The sequence below is a fragment of the Poromitra crassiceps genome, assembly GCF_964638095.1.
Source record: "Poromitra crassiceps genome assembly, chromosome: 4".
Lineage (NCBI taxonomy): Eukaryota > Metazoa > Chordata > Actinopteri > Beryciformes > Melamphaidae > Poromitra > Poromitra crassiceps.
Window position 1 is genome coordinate 58,558,119 of NC_139626.1, and position 21,304 is coordinate 58,579,422.

The window sequence follows — 21,304 nt, forward strand, 5'->3', positions numbered from 1 at the left end:
CACAAGGAGCAATGAGATCACAGGGACAAACCCTAAACACTTACGATCCTCTTGTAATTTCTCTGCCACACTTCAACTTGATGGAGGATGTCGAGCCTGAGAGGAGAGGGAACGAAACATGGTTGAAAGCAGGGTTCCTGCACATTTTCCATTTCAAAGTCCCACGTTTTTCCAGAGTTTTGTGTGTGTATTTAAAGGTTTTGGTCGGCAGTAAAAACAGAAACAAAACAAACAAACAAAAAGTTTCCCGACTCAATTTCTTTTGATTTGAAGACTTTGGGGTTGGTGTTAAATATGATTCACACAGATTGTTGCAAAGTATGAAATACACAACTATTGAGATATATATTTTAGTCATCCAAAATTGGTATTGGTTTTTATTCTACGCTCTGTAGATTGATAACTTCTGAAAACAAAATCCATTCACCATTAGTAAAGATTATTACAAATAAACGGTGCCAAAAAGTGTATCTGTCTGATTAACATCACACAGTTTTGTTTACAGTCTCGCAAGAAGAGAGATCTTCTGCCACTGAAAGCCGTTTCAAAGAGGGTATTTTTGTGCAAATTTTCCTCTAAACAAACATGTCACGTTTTAGACGCATCATCGTTCAAATGAACCAACCATCAGCTTGACAGCTGCTACAAGCTTTCGCTTTCACACGTTCAGGATCACGCTAGTCGCCTAGGATGACTGTGTTAACATGCACACCAGACCTACTAACTGCCTCAAGGAGAAAAGCTGCATCTTAGAGATGCGCGGATGAGCTTTTATGCCACCCTACTCCGCGTGTATGCATGAACAATCCGCCCGCCATAAATCTGCGAAAATTATTTCGTACTATTTATAGTACGAAATAATCGTACTATAATAATAATAATAACGATGGATGTGGGTGGATGAATTTACTGTTTCTGCTGCAGTCGAATCCAAATAAACTTCCATGCTGTATTCTAATCCAGCCCAGCACTTGCCCATGTAGCATGCTAGGCTAACGCTATAGCTTTTAAGTTTCAGATCAAGACTTGATTGACCTGTATGGGAAAATAATACGAGCGCGTCTTCTCTTCCAGCGTTGATGCGTGGCTATTTGTTTACTACTGTCTTGGGTCCTTCGGGGCTCCTTGCTATCTAACAATAGGCGGCTAACATGTGCCTGACGAAACATTAAGCTTAAAATACGTTCATAGACTAGAGAACATCATTAATATTAAAGTCGAGGTGAACCCGTTCGTCACGTGCATCCGAGTCCGTTTCAGACTGAAAACAAATTGAGAGGCGGACCATATAGGCTGTCGATTATTTGATTTGACAATTCTGTCGGCTGGCTTTGGCATTGGCCAATCCTGGCGTGTTCCACCCCCAAATCCGGTGGGATTCAGCGTGTTGTCGTGCTACGCGAGTGGGATCCGCGGAGTACCAGGCAGCCAGGCTGCTTCGTGCGGAGCGAGCGGACAATCCGATGCATGGGTGCTGCCCGCCCGCCTGGAAACTCCGAGAGACGACCCCTGACAGCCAGGGAGGCTCGGAGGCGCGCGCCATTATCGTTATAAATGTAAATAATATTCCTGGAATGCGTGTTTTAACGAGCCAGTTACATTTCTTTGCATTCTTAGAGATTATAGTTTTTGTTTTTTGTTCATGTTTCTAACAATTGGCCAAGTTAGTAGTTAGTTTATGGGATAGGAATTCTGCCAGATGACAGGCACTAGGCGCCATTTTCTCTTTCTTTTGGAAGAGAAAATTATCCCGAAATGAAGATTTGATTGACAGCTGCCATGTCGTGATATGATTGGTTGAAATGGGGTAGAAATTTGATAGTACAAGGTGACGTCAGCAAACTGTACATTACTGTTATCAATGAAATCTTGAAAAATGAACTTTTGATGTGAAAAAGTGTGAAAAACTTTTGTGATTTTGTTTGCATACATTATTAAATAGGTGCACTGCATACCCAGGTATTTTTGGGTTCAGCTCGACTTTAATGTTCCTCATTAATGATACATCATTTCACCCGCCCGCAACCCATCCGCTATTAATCCGAATGTTTTACTTTTATGATCCGCCCCGCCCGCGGGATATCCGTGGTCAGCGGCGGTGATAACTGCAGCCCGCGCATCACTACTGCATCAATCTGGGCACCCAGAGTTATTAGTCTCTGATGACTAATAAGACTCAGAGACAGACGGACGATATGTCGGGGTTTCCGCTGTAGAGCGGACGTCCCGCCCCTTCCGTCGTTGTTGACACTCCGACGACGTCGCATATGCAGCTATTCCTTATTATTATTAGGCGAAATGTCGTCTGGAACTAAAACAGCTACAAACGATCAGCTCCAACTCCGTTCTCGCGCCAACTGGACTGAAAACAATCAGCGCTGTGTGAGGAAGCGGAAGTCTTGGCGCGGACATATCCGCTCAACCCGGAAACCCCCGAAATATGGGCCCGTCTGTCCCAGAGTCTTATTAGTCGTCAGACTGGTGGCGTTACCTGGCCGGCACTCCGAACACGTCCGGGTGGAGCTCAGCCAAAGCGGACGGTTGGCTCTCCTGCTGCTCCAGAGTCTCCACCCACATCTGGAGCGGACGGAGGTGTGCGGGCACGGGCGTCTCACACCTCCTTACCACAGGGAGGGGGCAGCCAGGTGGGGGAGGGGCCCGCTCTGCAGGGACAGACAAGTAGAGCTGCACCCATTCATCCAATAGAGAGCCCCAGGGATCACGTATTTTTGTAGTCGGAACGCGGAAGTCCCCTGGACTTCCTGGTTCTTCACTGTTTCTGCCTATGGGACTTTTGAATGGGTTTTTGCCGCAATGCTTCAAATAAGGTCTCTGGGCAACGCAAGCTTAATCGAACGCGAACCAGTGTTCAGCCGGATAATCTTCACACATGAGGACCACTTTCACGAGTTTTGACGCGTAAATGCGAGCCCTAGAAGTAAAAAGCTCGTGCTAAGAGAATCCAGAACTACACACAGTGTCGCATAGGCTTCCCCGCGTCACGTCACTCACCACTCAACCTGGACTGTTGTTGATGTGTGCGCTGCTGTGCACCGATTACCCCGGGGCTGAACCAGGTGAGGGAAAGAGAATTTCCGTGTTCGTCCTTTGAAGTGATGACGTTATTGACGTATAATATCCCCGTCGACTCAACAGTGTAGTCTCATTTAGCCGTTTGCTAGCTGGCCGCCCTTTTAACGGCACGTAAAAGCTTCAAAACTCATGAAGGTGGTCCTCATGGGAAAAGTTGAATCATACACTAGAGACTGTATATTATATATCATGAGTAGGGCTGGGCGATATAGTTAAAAACAGGGGCGGACTGGGATCATAATTCAGGCCGGGCATTAGATACCAAGCAGGCCAGGCCGATATGGGCCAACGCGCGTGAAATTTGGGCCGTTTGAAGCCCAATTTTACAATGAGATGCACCCACTTTAACCCTGAAGTGTACCGTAAATTCCGGACTATAAGCCGCGGCTTTTTTCCCGTTTTTTGGCCCCTGCGGCTTATATAACGGTGCGTCTTATCTATGGATTTTTTCAGAAAAAAAAAAAAAAATACAAATAAAATCTCTCTTTTTTAGCACTCTTTCTAACTATAAATCCACTTCTGTTTTAATTTCCTCTCTTGCCCTCTTTTCACCACACCGCGGACACTGTGTGCACTGTAAAAATAAACAAAGGTGGTGTTGTGTTATGTTGTTTTGTTGAAATGTTACGGTAATACGGTAAATGGGAGCTTCCTCAAACAGCCATCTCTTTCCCGACAATCCCCTCTGTGCGTGACCACTTACATATGGTAATTACGGTAAGCAAACGGCCACTCGACCAACAACTCCCTCCCCCGACTACCAGGAGAAAATCACAAACTTCGGCGAATTCACACAAAGGAAGATCAAGGAATATTCACAACAAGACGAGCAGTAGAAGCAACACTCTCACTTACCATGGGGAAGGTACGCAGAAATTCACACGACGCAGCTTTCAAGTTGAAAGCAGTCAATCTCGCATTAAAAGAGGGAAACAGAGCAGCCGCGCGTAACCTGGGCATCGATGAGTCAATGGTGAGGCGTTGGACGGTGCAGCAGGAGGACAAACACAAAGGAAGATCACGGAATATTATAGGAGTGTGAAAACATCCACAATCACCAACGGGTTCCAAAACGCTGGACTGCTGCGGGATGAAGAGGATGACGCCGCCACAGCTGGCGCTGAGGGCCGTCAGAGGCTTCAGAGGCTGTTCGATGCCGACAGTGACGAAGAGGAGTTCGTTGGTTTTGAGTGACAATGAAGGAGAGAGGAGAGTGGTTGACGAAGCCACCCTGAACCTGTTCGTTTCCGACACTGAAGATGAGGACTTTGGTGGTTTCAGTACGCAGGAAGAAGAGGAAGACGAGGATTAGTGACTTGACTTCTCTGGTTACAGGTTTGCTGCACATATAGCCTATTGTTGTGTGATTTTGTCTGGGGATTAGTGACCTGACTTTTGTTTTGTTTTGTTGAAATGTTAATAAATGGGAGCTTTCCCAAACAGCCATCTCTTTCCCGACATTCCTCTCTGTGCACGAACCCTTTCATATGGTAATTAAACATCAAAACACCCGCGGCTTATAGACCGGTGCGGCTTATAGAAGAAAAAAATAGTCAATTTTGGTCCCGCGGCTTATAGACCGGTGCGTCTTATAGTCCGGAATTTACGGTAATTATTACTTCAGACTAACTAATAAAGTAATAAAACCACTAGTAAACCAGTAGGCAGCGCCTGGCCTGCTGTTCAGTGAGTGGCCTGACTGCAAGCACCCAAAAAAAAAAAAAAAAAAAAAAAAAAAAAATTTTTTTTTTTTTTTTTTTTTTGCGATTATCGATTCTGGAATAAAAGATCGATCCAAAAAATCGTGACATTAAAAATCGCGATACTTAGGTGAATCGATTTTTTCCCCCACCCCTATTAGATTATGGTGACATTCTTTATATGTCTGCACCTGCGACAGCGTTGTGAAAGCTGGACACAGTGTATCATGGTGCACTTAGAGTTGTGACAAATTTGAAGTCCCGGACACATCGCTGTACCCTCTCTACATGAGCGTAGGCTGGCCCTCCTTAACGTTACGGAGGACGTCTCATTGGTTCATTTTCATTTATAAGGCCGTCTTGAGACAACTACCATCTGATCTATGCTCCTGCATTCATTTACAAGAAAATAGTTCTTATCAGCTTAGGTCTCAAAACTGCATCCTGCTGACTGTACCTAAGACAAGGACTGAGTTTGGCAAGAAAGCTTTCCAGGTGTCTGCCCCTCTGGCCTGGAATGAACTCCAACGCTCACTAAACCTCCAGGTGCTAGTCCCTATGCTCACTAAACCTCCAGGTGCTCATAGTCCCTATGCTCACTAAACCTCCAGGTGCTAGTCCCTATGCTCACTAAACCTCCAGGTGCTAGTCCCAACGCTCACTATAACCTCCAGGTGCTAGTCCCTATGCTCACTAAACCTCCAGGTGCTAGTCCCTATGCTCACTAAACCTCCAGGTGCTCATAGTCCCTATGCTCACTAAACCTCCAGGTGCTAGTCCCTATGCTCACTAAACCTCCAGGTGCTAGTCCCTATGCTCACTAAACCTCCAGGTGCTCATAGTCCCAACACTCAGTAAACCTCCAGGTGCTCATAGTCCCAACGCTCACTAAACCTCCAGGTGCTAGTCCCTATGCTCACTAAACCTCCAGGTGCTAGTCCCTATGCTCACTATAACCTCCAGGTGCTAGTCCCTATGCTCACTAAACCTCCAGGTGCTAGTCCCTATGCTCACTAAACCTCCAGGTGCTAGTCCCTATGCTCACTAAACCTCCAGGTGCTAGTCCCTATGCTCACTAAACCTCCAGGTGCTAGTCCCTATGCTCACTAAACCTCCAGGTGCTAGTCCCTATGCTCACTAAACCTCCAGGTGCTAGTCCCTATGCTCACTATAACCTCCAGGTGCTAGTCCCTATGCTCACTAAACCTCCAGGTGCTCATAGTCCCTATGAGTCTTTTTAAAACCAGGGTAAAAAAGTATGGAGGAAGCTGAAATCCAGGTCTGCAAATGTTTTGATCCACAATGAACTTGTATACAACCCTGTTGCTGAGTAAATGGATGTGTATTTTCTTACGTTTTAGATGTTTTTGTTTGTATTGTTTATGTTCAAATGTGTCTGTAACTTTATGCTGCTTTCTTGGCCAGGTCTCTCTTGAAAAAGAGATTTTCAATCTCAATGAGACCTAACCTGGTTAAATAAGGGTCAAATATGTTAGCTCACTCACAAGTTTTAGCCGCTAACGTTAGCTATTGACGATATTAACGTTAAAAGCCTTGCTGTAATGTTGTCATCATAGCGACGTTAAGATCATGTGTTGCTGACGGGAATACTGGAAACCTCATTTTACTCAGCAGTTTGCAGTCTCTACTTACTACATTTAAAAATGTGTTTGATGCCTGAAAAGACTGAAACAATTTATTGTTGTTGATATTTTGGTTGCATTACATAGTGAATAGTTTTTGGTTCCATTTCCATTCCACGTAGTAGTGCCCTAGTTTTATTTTGCATTATTCATTCAATGGATAGTAGATATTTCATTTAGGGATGCACGATATATCGGCAATCATATCGGTATCGGCCGATGTTAGTCATTTTTTATAGGGATGCACCGATATGAAAATTTTGGCCGATGCCGATAACCGATATTAACATTGCTGTTATGGCCGATAACCGATATTTACCGATGTCGATATGATCTGTATAAAACCACATTTTTATGATAATCACATTTTGTACATACTGAAAAACACATGTTAACACTGAATTTGAAAAAGTTATGCATTTCTTTATTTGCAAAGCCTTTGGAAAAGCCCATAAATCATACATTTACTGCATTATTTCATATCAATGTGAAGAATTTGGCTGATAATGATAACCGATATTAACATTGCAACATCTGACCGATACCGATATGACCGATATGTTAAAAAATGACCAACATCGGCCGATACCGATATGATTGCCGATATATCGTGCATCCCTAATTTTTTAACATATCGGTCATATCGGTATCGGTCAGATGTTGCAATGTTAATATCGGTTATCATTATCAGCCAAATTCTTCACATTGATATGAAATAATGCAGTAAATCTATGATTTATGGGCTTTTCCAAAGGCTTTGCAAATAAAGAAATGCATAACTTTTTCAAATTCAGTGTTAACATGTGTTTTTCAGTATGTCCAAAATGTGATGATCATAAAAATGTGGTTTTATACAGATCATATCGACATCGGTAAATATCGGTTATCGGCCATAACAGCAATGTTAATATCCGTTATCGGCATCGGCCAAAATTTTCATATCGGTGCATCCCTAATTTCATTGCACTATATGTTTTCAATTTCAATGTGTACTATTTTGCAATTTGCACTATATTACATAATATTACATGCAAGTACATTGATGCCAGAAATAAATATGCTGCTACATGCTCTAAACTTTAAAGTTCATTAAAAGATGATTTTTGAGTGAATTATCATCTTAATTGTCACATGCTTAAAACAACTTGGAGGCTAAATTTATAAGCTGATGATCGCTAAATCGGAGCGATTGAGTAATTGTGCGATAAGCTACAATTTATGATCCGATTAGTCGAGTAATCGTTAAAATAATCGGTGACTAGCACTAAATCCCCTCAGAACCCACCCCTTTCCCATATCAACTCCTGCCTGTCTGCAATAAAAGTCTGGATGCAACACAACTTCCTACAACTAAACAGCAATAAAACTGAACTCCTCCTCATCGGCTCCAAATCCACCCTCAGCAAACTCAACAACCCCTCACTCACCATCGACTGCACCCCATCTCCTCAGGCACGCAACCTCAGTGTAATCTTTGACCCCACCCTCTCCCTTGAGCCCCACATCCTCCATATTGTCAAAACCTCCTTCTACCATCTCCGCAACATCGCCAAGATCTGGTCGTCCCTCTCACACCCTGCTGCTGAAACACTCATTCACGCCTTCATCTCCTCCCGTCTGGACTACTGCAACTCACTCCTCTACGGCACCAACTCCACCCTCATCAATAGACTCCAACTGGTCCAAAACGCAGCCGCCCGTCTCCTCTCACCCACACCAAATCCTGGCACCACATCACCCCAGTCCTTCAACAACTCCATTGGCTTCCCATCTCCTTCCGGACCACCTACAAAATCCTCGTCATCACTTACAAAGCTCTCCACCAACTGGCCCCCCCGTATCTCACCAACCTCCTCTCCCCCTACCATCCCTCCCGTTCCCTCCGATCCGCCTCTGCCGGCCTTCTCTCCACCCCCAAGTCCAACCTCCGCAGTTTCGGCGACAGAGCCTTCTCCAGGGCAGCTCCCAAGCTCTGGAGCTCTCTCCGCCCGGACATTAGAGAATCAGACTCCCTCACTGTCTTCCAATCCCGCCTCAAAACCCATCTCTTCTCCTCTGCCTTCTCCTAGCTCCCCCTGCCTATCCCTGTGTGCCTGTGTCGTGTTTGTCCATTGTCTGTTGCACTTACGTCGTCCCCGCCCCTTTAGGCCTTGGCCACACTGATCCGTGGTGTCTGTCCGTGTGCGTTCATTTCTCTGTTCACTTCCATTCATTTTCAATGACAGCTGTCCGACTGTCCGTGGAGCACTCAGAAGCGTACGTATCCAGAAGATTTGCATACGTTTTTATGGACAGAAAGTTGAAGAGGGATGAACTTTTTCTGGATGAACGTATCGGATGGTCGGATAGTCACTGTCCGTTTAGCCAATCAGAGTCGAGGTCTCGAGAGGAGGCGTTCCGAGATTTGTTTCAACTTTTCAAAGAAGATGGCGGCCGAGGCGGTGAAGGAGGCTACAATTAATGCTGTGTACACCATCCCGCTGTTGTACAACGTGATAGTCAGTGTCACCGTCTGATTTCACCATCTAATCTGGTCATTCGGTGGCATTTTATTGCCACATAAGTAACGTAGCGCACAGAGCTAACAGCTAGCTGACGCCAGCTTTCTTCTTCTCTCGGTTTATAGGCGGGTCGCTGACACCTTCAAGGTGCTTACTGCCACCTGCTGTACAAGTGGCTCTCAAATGATGTAGAATCTCTATATGATCTGCCGAATTACACTGCACTTCATTGTAATAGGGAGGGCAGGACAGGTGGTGGTGTTTCCCTGTTCGTGCATAGTGACAGCCACTTCATTAACAGAGATGACCTTAAGCTTAAAACAGAAACTAAGGACATTGAGTCTACATTTATTGAAATAACTCTGTCTAGAAGTGACAAGAAAATAATAATTGGATGTGTTTATCGCCCACCTGATACTGACATTGATCATTTCAATGACAGTATGACCTATACATTGGAATTAATAAATAAAGAAGGTAAAATGGCCTATATCCTCGGCGACTATAATATAGATCTCTTCAAAAGTGATACACACTCATTAACTCTGGATTTTTTGAATAATTTATACTCCAACTACTTCTATCCCATTATCACTGAACCCACTAGAGTGACAGATAAATCTGCTACATTAATAGATAATATTCTGACTAACTCAGGAGATAAAGTGCTCAGTTCAGGTACACTCTGTGTGGATATCTCAGACCATTTCCCTGTTTTTCAATTTTCCCTTATAGAGGAAAAAAAGGAAAAACTATTTGCTGGTAAAGCTACTTACAGGAAATTTAATGGAAAAAATATGACTACATTTAAAAAACTAATTGATGGTCTATCCTGGGAGAGTGTGTATACCCAAACTGATGTAAACTGTGCATACCAAGCGTTTATTGAACCCTTTAATTCTATTCTTAATAAATGTTTTCCATTAGTTACAGCAAAGAAAGCCAGAAAGCAAGACCTTTCTAAGCCTTGGTTTACTAATGAGATTCAGAAGTCCTCAAAGAAAAAAAATTGTCTCTATAAGAAATTTGTACATAATCCCACTCCCCTGAACCAAATTAATTACAAAATGTATAAAAATAAATTTAATCATATTATTAGAGCAGCAAAGAAAAAATACTATAGTGAGAAATTTAAAGAATCCTCCAATAACATTAAAGAAACATGGTCAACTATTAAACAGCTTCTGAATAGGAAAAACACATTACTAAAACCACCAAGTCATTTTGTTGAAGCAGGGAAAACCATCACAAATCCTTATGAGATTGCATGTGGGTTTAATGATTTTTTTGTGAATGTGGGTCCCACTATTGGAGGAAAAATTCCTACCCCAAGCGGAAGCCCCCTTGACTATATTGATGGTTGTTTTTCTTCTTTTAGTAGCTTTGATCCTCCTGATTCAAATGAAATACTCAAAATTATAGATCAACTCAAACCATCAGCAGCAGGTCATGATGATATCAGAGCAACTCTTGTAAAAGAGGTAAAATATTCCATTATCAAACCACTAACTTTCATTTTTTCACTTTCACTAGAAACTGGCATTGTTCCGAATGACCTAAAGATAGCCAAAGTCATTCCCATTTATAAAGCAGACGATCAAAGCGTTTTTACAAATTTTCGCCCAATCTCAGTATTACCATGTTTTTCGAAGATCCTTGAAAAACTTGTATACATTAGAACCCTCCATCACATAAATTCAAACAATATATTGTACAACCATCAATATGGCTTCCGAAAAAAACATTCAACATACATGGCTTTATTACACCTCATTGACCAAATTTCCTCTGCATTAGACAATAATGAGTTCGCATTGGGCATTTTCCTTGACCTGTCTAAAGCGTTTGATACGGTGAACCACGATGTCTTACTGCTAAAATTGTCCAGATATGGTTTTCAAGGTGATGTTTATAAATGGTTTAAGAGCTATGTTGTCAATAGAAGCCAATTTGTTTATTTTGGTAATTGTATGTCTAACAAAGCTGTTATGACTTGTGGTGTGGCACAAGGTTCAATTCTTGGCCCTTTATTATTTTTGATTTATATAAATGATCTTGCCGTTGTATCTAGCTCTATATCTTCTATTTTATTTGCAGATGACACTAATCTTTTTCTTTCCCATAAGCACTTTAAAACCCTCATTACTGAAGCTAACTCTGGACTCCTTGCCTATTCAAAATGGTTTCAATTAAACAAATTGTCTTTAAACGTAAAGAAAACAAATTATATAATCTTTGCTGGCAGGAAGAAATTTGATGATGCTAAAGTATTTATTGAAGGAATAGAAATCCAGAGAGTATATTCCACTCGCTTCCTGGGGGTAATTGTTGACGAAAAATGCTCCTGGAAAGAACACATTGATTTGGTGTCAAAGAAAATGTCTAAATCTGTGGGAATTATCAGAAAAGTCCACAAATACCTCAACAGATCCGGTATATTAATGTTATATTATAGTCTTGTATATCCATACCTAACTTATTGCAATATTCTATGGGCCAGCACTTATCCTACATACCTACATAAACTCCATTTAATTCAGAAACGTTTTATTAGAATAGCCACTAGTTCCAAGTCCACAGTCACATCTGCCCCCTTATTTTCTAAATTAAAAATATTGACTGTTTATAACATAAACATTGTGGAAACATGTATTTTTCTTTTCAAGGTTCAGTATCAGGGTCACACACTTCCATATCATTTTCAACAATATTTTCTTAAAAACTCAAACATTCACTCCAGAACTACTAGACAATCTAAGTTCCTGCATATTCCACTTTGTCGTACCACCAGAGGGCAGTTATCCATCAAATACAAAGGTGTTATCCTATGGAACAACTATATCCACCTGATGGACAGCTCACCCTCCCTACCCGTCTACAAAAGAAAACTAAAAGAACATCTGTCCTCAATGGAATTGTGTTAATTTTTTTTCTGTTGCCATTGTAATTTTTATTTCTTTTGATGTATTGATCAATTAAGTCTTGTTTATTTTGTTTTATTTTTTATTTTTTTGTACTATCTATGTATTATTATCTGTACTATCTCCTTGGTTATAATATATATATCTTTTAGAAATATATATAAATAGATATTTTTTACATGGTGAGGTTCTCGATAAGCCCTTCTAGGGTTTCTTACCTCTCCAAGCACTGAAATGTTTTGTATTTTATTAATTTCCCCTCCAGGTGTAATACGCTTGGCATGTATTGTCTTTACAGTGCAAAAATCAATAAATCAAATAAATCAAGTTACTTGTACATGCAACGGACATGGATCTATCCGTCTATCTGTTCTGTCCATTTTCTGACGGATCAGTGTGGCCAAGGCCTTAGTGTTTCTTTTTTGTAAAGCGTCTTTGAGTCCTAGAAAAGCGCTATAAAAAACCCATGTTTATTATAGTCGACTATCAAAATAAGCGTTTGTGGTTTACGCCGCTAGCCGGGCGCTTCTCGCTCATACTGAGCATTAGCGCCCGGCGAACGTCAACGCATTTCCCATCAAACAATTTCAAACAATCGTGCCGCTCTCACGTCTAGGTATAAAAACAAACCCTTACCTGAGACAAACGCGTGAAGTGAAGACGCTATCCCGATGCGCAACATCCTCTTCTTTTAATAAAACATAGGTGCCTCTTCCAAATTGTTGCATAAAATCCACTTTTCTGTCTTTTGAAAAACCCGAAAATCATTCATCTTTAGCAACCCGGAAACAACGACTCACTGTTTACTCGCTGCATACTCACTAATGCCCCCCCCCCCCCCCCACACTTCCGGAATGGTATTGCACCTACATTTTCGCTTTTTCAAAGACGGAAAAGTGGATTTTACGCAACCATTTGGAAGAGGCCACTATGTGTTATTAAAAGAAGAGGATGTTGCGCATCGGGATAGCGTCTTCACTTCACGCGTTTGGCTCAGGTCAGGGTTGGCTTTTAAACCTAGACGTGAGAGCGGCACAATTGCTTGACGGGAGATGCGTTGACGTTCGCCGGTCGCTAATGCCGAGTATGAGCGAGAAGCGCCCGGCTAGCGGGGGTAACGTTTGTGGCAGCCCTACTTCCAAGTCCCATATCAGTTGAGCTCCAGTAGCAACCACATACAGCCAAGCAGTCAGATCCATAGCTCTAACAAGCAACAGGCTTCCAACTCACTGGATCTTGCAGGATCGACCAGGTTGGAGGGCAGCAGCAGGTTGGAGGGCAGAGCGCTCTCACCAGAGAACGACGACGCAAACTGAGGAAAGAAAAGTCTCGTTTAGTTTTAGCAAAACACAGCAAAACTGCCATCGCCCCTCACCACAGGACAGGCTGCATCTGGGAGCGTTCCGCAGCTGCATCAACACCTTTTAATATCAAGCTACCTACCAAGTAGGGCTGCTCGATTAATCGAATTTTCATCTAGATTAGGATTTGGGCGATTATGAAAACAAGATCATCGACATCAAACGATTTTGCGGCTCTTGTCTCTCTCGTTCTGTCTTGTGTTGTAAATCAAGCGCACCCCTTCCTTTTAGGGCTGTGGCGATTCACTTATCTCCCGATTCGATACTATCACGATTCTTGGGTGCCGATTCGATTTATATTGCGATTCTTAAGTATTGCGATTCTACGATTATAGCGATTCGATATTACGATTTATTGCGATTTTTGTTTATTTTTTTCTTTTATTTTTTCAGTTTGTTTGCTTTTTTACACTAGATTAGAACATGGGAAAAGTTGAATCATACACTAGAGACTGTATATTATATATCATGAGTAGGGCTGGGCGATATAGTTAAAAACAGGGGCGGACTGGGATCATAATTCAGGCCGGGCATTAGATACCAAGCAGGCCAGGCCGATATGGGCACACGCGTGTGAAATTTGGGCCGTTTGAAGCCAGATTTGGGCCGTTTGAAGTCCAATTTTACAATGAGATGCACCCACTTTAACCCTGAAGTGTAATTATTACTTCAGACTAACTAATAAAGTAATAAAACCACTAGTAAACCAGTAGGCAGCGCCTGGCCTGCTGTTCAGTGAGTGGCCTGACTGCAAGCACCCAAAAAAAAAAAAAAAAAAAAAAAAAAATTGCGATTATCGATTCTGGAATAAAAGATCGATTCAAAAAATCGTGACATTAAAAATCGCGATACTTAGGTGAATCGATTTTTTCCCCCACCCCTACTTCCTTTGCTCGGCCCCTCCCCCAAAGCCCAAAACACACCATCGAGTTGTGACTGTCGTGTGAAGAGCCACAGGCACGTTTCTCCTCCCCGCTTATTTCACAGAAAGAGAGCCGCTGGTCGGGAAGAGAGGTGAAACAACGTACGTGGGGTGGAAACACTATGGTTTCGCCGAGTTTAAAGGTCCATAACACTGCGCATATCTTGCACTGTTTGTTCCAAGTCTGTGGATGTGACATGGTGGGTCGAGGCTCGCGTCGCGGTTCCGTGCTGTATATTCGCATCGCTCTTGATGTGTAACTGATGTGTAACTTGCACATCGGGAGTGGTGCGAGTGTGCAGCACGGACTTGCGATGCGAGTTTTGACCCACCTGTCAAGATATGCGCGGTCGTGGCAGCACCCGGCAACAACACGACCTCTCCCTCTTTCGTTTAATCACTTGAAATCCACTCACAAAGTGGTCTATGACCAAGAAATAACGCTAAACGAACAAAAAGACAAAGCCCCATCTAGTTACTCCTGCCACCGCAAAGTGTCATCGATTCAGGACACTCTTTACAATGCGAACGCATATTCAACAGCTAACGAGCTCACAGATAAACATTAACAATAGCCTATTATAAACCTAAACGTAAGTCGCTTTGGATAAAACCATCTGCCAAATGAGTAATTTAATGTAATGTAAACGAACGTTACTCAATAGCGTTCTCATTTGGTTAGATTTGAGGTTTAAGGACTACTAGTTCAGATGTTTACCAACATATTGAATGTAGATTAATAGTTGCAGTTGGTTGTGGCAGTTCACTGCAACATAGTAGACCTACATATACTGTATATTTATTTTTGTTTTTATTTTATTTCTAAATCTTTGCACTTTTATTATTTATTTTCACTTATTTATTTATTTATTTATTTTCAATTATATCTAAAATCCAAAGACATCCAATGTTAACACATTCACTGCCAGCCGTTTTTCAATACTGTAGTTAGCTTCTGCCAAGTTTTTTTTTTGAGGATTCTGGCTCATCTTTCAAGAGCCGAGGATTCTTTTCTGTTAGGATTTTGTGAACACACAATATCTCAAAAGAACTAATAGAATGTGTGCTTTCTCTGTCTAAAAGAGTTAGTTTGTAGAGTTAGTAGTTATGTAAGCATTAGCAGTTGAATACAGCATGGTTTCAGTGTCTGAAGATTTAAGCTGAGATAAACAGCTTTTTGTGAAATTCGATAGAACAGTCACTTTAACCATTCATTTTTGGCATCAGTAAGACGTCAGACATCTAAACAATAGTTTTGAACAGTAATTTCCTCCATAACAGCAGGAAACCCCCCTCTGCTTCAAACTCCTCCCTCCGTGGGCGTTCTCCTCCGCCCTCCTTGGCTCTGCAGCGGGTCTGTCACAAACGAGTTGCTGCTGCCTGGCTGCCCCTCGTCGAGGCGAGTCTGGATGGGGCTCGCTCGTTTCTTGGCGTTTCGGTTGAGAGCTCTGATGAAGCTCTTGCGATTCTGGGCTTATTTATGCTGCGTGTTTCAAAGTGTGCTCCCAGTCTATTCTTGGAACCCCCCACCGTTGTGCGCCACCGCTGTGCGTCAGCGCGAAAGCGAAAGCGTTTTTGCCAATCCATTTTACAGTATGAGAACGGCTTCCTCGCGCTTTCCCCTGCAGTTTTGGCTTGCCTCTTTCTACTCAGGAGAGCACTGTCGCCACTCAGTGGGTCGGTAAAATAGATTATACACATTCAATACCTCCAATATTTGTATAGGAGACGTAAAAGGGTTGGATCCACGTCCCACCGTCGATTTTTTTTTTTTTTTTTTTAAGACGAGATATCTCGTCATTGGCAGTCAACCGTTGGATTTTGTAAGACGAGATATCTCGTCAATGGCAGTGAACGTGTTAAAAAGAAAAGCCAGTGTCAATGTTCAATAAATTCATGATGTTCTCAATGTCAATGAATAATCGTGTTAAATAATCGTGATCTCAATATCAATCAAAATAATCGTGATTATGATTTTTGCCATAATCGAGCAGCCCTACTACCAAGACACAATACGATTATAAACTAGCCATGCTGATAAAAGCATAGGCACAACACAATCTGGACTAGCCTGCATTGCAGTTTGAGAAGTTGTAATACATTTCTATCTTTGTTTCAAGATTTTGCATTTCAACCATTCATGATAAAGTTAATTTTTATGTTGTTGTTTTTTTAAATCTTGACGTGCTTCATCATTTTGTATCTGGTTAAGTATTTACTGTTCTTGTTTAGTATTCCTTCCTAGAAACTCTGCTTTTAGACCTAGACGCATGACAAACTAAAGGGAAAACCAACATAAGGGCTTTTCACACTACATGCTCTTAGCCCTGGGCTAAGAGAGTAGGGCTAAGATAGCCCTAGGCTAACTTAGCCTAGCCTTAGTCTGAGAGAGCGTTTTGAACAGCCTTTCCCCCTTATTGCCTATATTAAGAAGGCTGTGTGACCCTGACTGCTGTAGGAGTATATTATTATAATATACGGAGCAGGGTCACGTTATGGGGCTAGGGTCAAGCTAGCCCCATAACGTGAGGCCGCTTACTGTACTTACTGTACAGCAGTCGGCGCCACACAGCGTTAGAATCCTCAATAGGTGGGCAAGGCTGTTCAAAAAGCTCTCCTACCCGTATCCCACCTCCGATTGCAGATCCGAAGATATGATCGCCAGCCTAGTGAAGCCAGTAAGTTCGCCGGGGCGGTTAAATGATACTGCTGCCTGCGTGAAACAACCATTTAGAAGCAGTCTTTGCACAGCCTGTGCCGTATTGAGGGGAAGCTTCCTAGTGCCGACAGGAACCTTGGGAGTTTGAGTATTTCATGACATGTTTTGCTTCCCAGGTGCGCTGGATTTGCGTTGATCACTGACAGCCGCATGTGTCGTTTGCTCGCAAGCGGTGCACCATGATGGTGAGATCAAACACACCCTGCTGTAAATTCAGTGCAGGCTGTGCAAAGACTGCTTCTAAACGGTTGTTTCACGCAGGCAGCAGTATCATTTAACCTCCCCGGCGAACTTACTGGCTTCACTAGGCTGGCGATCATATCTTCTGATCTGCAATCGGAGGTGGGATACGGGTAGGAGAGCTTTTTGAACAGCCTTGCCCACCTATTGAGGATTCTAACGCCGACTGCTGACTGTACGAGAATTATCTCGGAGTACAGTAAGCGGGCGTCACGTTATGGGGCTAGGGTCAAGCATTCAGGCTTGTAATGTAAACGTTACACAGGCTTTGTCACTCGTCTGCATGTTTAGATGATAGCGTTTAGACAACTGCTATCACCTTGAGGCTATATATATAGCTATAATTAACATTTTGAGATGGAATTAGCGTTATAACTGTCAGTCTCTAGAAACAGGTGGTTTGGTTGGTATCTCACATTCATATTCTTTCTGACACGTCTGAGGTTGCCGATATGCTTTGGTTACAGTCCAAAATGCATTAGGTAGCTATATAACTTACATTGAGTGTTGTGATCCATCACTAGTTAAACTAGCAATAACACCATAACAGACATGTAGCTAACGTTAAGGTTGATATGTGGAGGCTGCTCACCCTCCGAGCGGCGCTCCTGCAGCAGCAGACTGTGAGAGAGAAGCGCAGCATGTCGGCTTATACACAGCTAACGTTAGCTTAGTCTCTATTCAGCTCCTCTGCAAAACACATTATATATAGTGTGTACAATCAGTCAGACTTGAAGCCAGTTCCTCGCTGTCTGCTCCATGGAAGGTCATGTGGTGCGGCTGCTGCTGTGTTGTGTAGACGCATGATGATGACGTCAACCGTGCGTGGTGCGAGAGAGAGAGAGAGAGAGAGAGAGAGAGAGAGAGAGAGAGAGAGAGAGAGAGAGAGAGAGAGAGAGAGAGAGAGAGAGAGAGAGAGAGAGAGAGAGAGAGAGAGAGAGAGAGAGAGAGAGAGAGAGAGAGAGAGAGAGAGAATTGGAGGATGAACCAGTTCGGATCATTGAGATATAGGATTCGTAACGAAAATTGATGCTTTTGTAATTAGTAGCCTATTACTTAGTCATTTCCCAGCGAGCACAAAACGTTTTTTCATTGTTGATTTTTAGTTTAAATCTGGGTGATATTGGGTTTGAACGTCTAAGACCTAATTTCACCCTCTTTTCAACCGGCTAAAATGCGGTTACAACGTCAACGTGTAAAAAAACACAATTTGGTTCATCATATTGTTAAAACCTTTGTTGTAGCTTGGAATAGAGACAATATTGATAGTGTGTGAATTGGCATTTGTCCATTTTATTGTGTAACTGAGAGTTGAAATCTGGTCTACACGAAAACTACATTTCAACACATTTTATGTCACATGAAATATCATAAATATGGGACTATATAGGCTATGTGGTGCCAGCAAAAAGCTTCCAGGACACAACTATGGTTAATAGTTTAGCGCAATACTATAAAATAATGAATAGAGGGTATGCATGTGATGTCACAGAGGCAGAAGTCACTGTGGGGTCACGCCCACTGAGTCACAGCAAGACTGAGCTTGAATGCAGTAATCAGCCTAGATAACTGACACCTGCTGCTCAGGGAGGAACTTGACACTCATTTTGACACTCGTTCACGATTGAGGGGGCGTGTTCCAGTGGGTGTGCATACCCTCTATTGAGTTCCTGCAGCAACGCGCAGCCTACTAGCTGTGACTGACTAGACCAAAGCAAGTCTGCACCGGTCTGCACCAAGTGCGGAACGAGGTGCTCTGGGCACGCTATGTTATTGTAACATACTGTATACGAGGCTCTGTGTACCTCCTGAGTCTCTGGTGTTAAATTAAGTTAACCTCTGAAGCCGTAGGCTATACAGCCTACAGACTATAGATGCACACACACACACACACACACACACACAACATCATTTTAGTCCGTTACATAATATGATAGTCTCGTACACATCACATAAAATAACTTGTCCTCCCGATCATTGACAATTGTGTAGTCTACAAGTTGTGTGCAAGATAGAGTATATATGTGCCCGGCTCTCTGTATATTATCACAAATTAGAACACGGCTCTCTTGAATACTCGATTCTGATTGGTCAATCAACAATATTCACCGGTCATTATTTCTCGACAACCGACCGCTGCTCTGCCACACCTGGATTAATCAGTTGATAAGAGCTTTTTGTCAGCAAGACACTACTAATTAGGCCAACCAGTTGCAGCTGTGGTGTCTTGTGTGCCAATTACGAATGAAACCGCTTTGTCGTTGAAAACGCTATTAAAAAATCTATTTGAATAATTATTTTTGTCAGATTATTGAATGATTTAGTTGTAGGCCGTGTTCTAAGCGGGATAATGTATATTGAGGCGGTGATTACTGGGAAATAATGACCTTCAGGTGAACGATTAAGCCCTCCGCTGGCGCGTTGGGCTCAATCCACCTGTCGGTCATTATTTCCCCCGTAATCACCCCCTCAATATACATTATCCCTTACATGTATAGCTCAGGGCGTAGAGGCATGAGTGTAGGTTCGAATCCCGTGTGCGCTGTTGAATTTTTAATTTAAGATCCTGGTGAAATATGGTCTAAATCTGAACGTTCAATAAACGTCTGCTAATAGTGGGTGAAAAAACTTTCACTTTCAAACCTTCCTTGCACGTTTTTTCAACGTTGACCCTAAACGTTTTTTAAACGTCTTTTCAACCGAAAAATGCTCATATAGGCTATAACATACAAATTAAAAAATATTCGTTTCTTTAATAGGGTAGAGATGTGTGAGATTTTAATTCTAGCCTATTTCAATTGCCTATACCAGAATTGTACACTTGGGTTAAGCTATAGTTGCATGGTGCAATTGCAGGAAGAGAGGTTACTATATAGCCTACTGGCCGGTGTTGTGTCAAAAAGTGATTTGCTGCCAGAAACTGATTTTGATCCGCGGGACCGCGCACAGCGCTGCCTCAGTGCCTCTACCCACCCTGTGCACCGAACCACCTGGCCTGCCTACCCGGCCCACCTCACACCTTCTCCGGGGCGACCCCCCTCCAGGACCCGGCACACTAGCCGAACACTGAAAAGCACCCCTCCCGGCGCTACACACAGACTCCCGCCCCTCCAGACCCTCGTTCCCCTGGTAATCCAATTCAAAACACAAATCACTTTTTGGCATGAAACCATGACAAACAAATTCTCATTTTTAAATCAAGGTGTGTTTTTTTCTGCAGTGTAGGTTAGTTGAAAATCAACGTGGCATTCTGAGGAGGGAAGTGTGTCCGCGCGCGAGCCGTGCGTAATGTAGGCCTATCCAAGCGAGGATTTCCTGCACTGCGCGGAGAATACTGTCTGCGCTCAGGCGTAGTATGATGATGATAATGAAAGAAAGAAGCAGCGCGCAAACGACAGACCACCATGAAGAGGGCATCCAAGGGAATCCCACGCAGTCTTGGCCCAAAAAAGGTGAATGATGTCACACACACACACTCAGATACCTGGATTTATTTCTAGAACAATTGTCTACAGTGCTGAGACTCACCTGCACGCTACTAGAGCGGCCAGCAGGGGGCAGATGACCCTTCCCCTTCCAAGGTCAAACAGCTTAAAAAGAGCTTTAAATTATAGGGCTGTGAAGATGTGGAATAATCTTCCAGGAAACATTTCTTTAATCAGTGGACTGGCTTGCTTTAAGAGAAGCCTACGATCACACCTGCAGGACCAACCAAATATGTGGTAGCAATTGTTTCCAGTGTTTTGATTATGAATGTTTTGATATGACCGTAGGACTGCTATATTTTAATGTATTTTTAATGTTATGAAAGTATTGATGTTTCTAATGTAGGCTATGTTTCTAATGTATGTTTCTAATGTTTCTAATGTATTGATATGATTTTACTAATGATTTGAATGTTTAATGTTCTATGTTTGTCTGTCATGGACCCCAGGAAGACTAGCTCGACGCCAAGGCGTCCAGCTAATGGGGATCCTTTTAATAAACAAATAAACAAATAAACACACACACACGCACACGCACACGCACACGCACACGCACACACACACACACAATACAAGCGAAAATAATAATGATGGTGGTTTGTGTTGTAAAGATCACAGGCACCTGTGCAAATAGCATGCAGTAATCAGTAACCGCGGGATACTAGTAACTATGCATTATGCATATAGCAGTAGCGGAGCGTACACCAGGGCAGAGGGTG

The 21,304-nt window shown here is 42.7% G+C and overlaps 1 protein-coding gene across 1 annotated transcript in view; it reads right to left on the reverse strand.

Annotated features, from left to right (window-relative positions):
• mrpl4 (mitochondrial ribosomal protein L4) overlaps positions 1 to 17,871 on the reverse strand; it is a 31,432-nt gene extending 13,561 nt beyond the window's left edge. The window contains exons 1-4 of the mRNA XM_083634753.1: positions 17,693 to 17,871; positions 13,089 to 13,170; positions 2,492 to 2,663; positions 45 to 96 (exon numbers count right to left, since the gene is read on the reverse strand). Of these exons, the coding sequence (XP_083490879.1) occupies positions 45 to 96; positions 2,492 to 2,663; positions 13,089 to 13,170; positions 17,693 to 17,743 (357 nt within the window). The 5' untranslated portion in view covers positions 17,744 to 17,871. The remainder of the gene's footprint in view (positions 1 to 44; positions 97 to 2,491; positions 2,664 to 13,088; positions 13,171 to 17,692) is intronic.
• Positions 17,872 to 21,304: the final 3,433 nt, after the last annotated feature.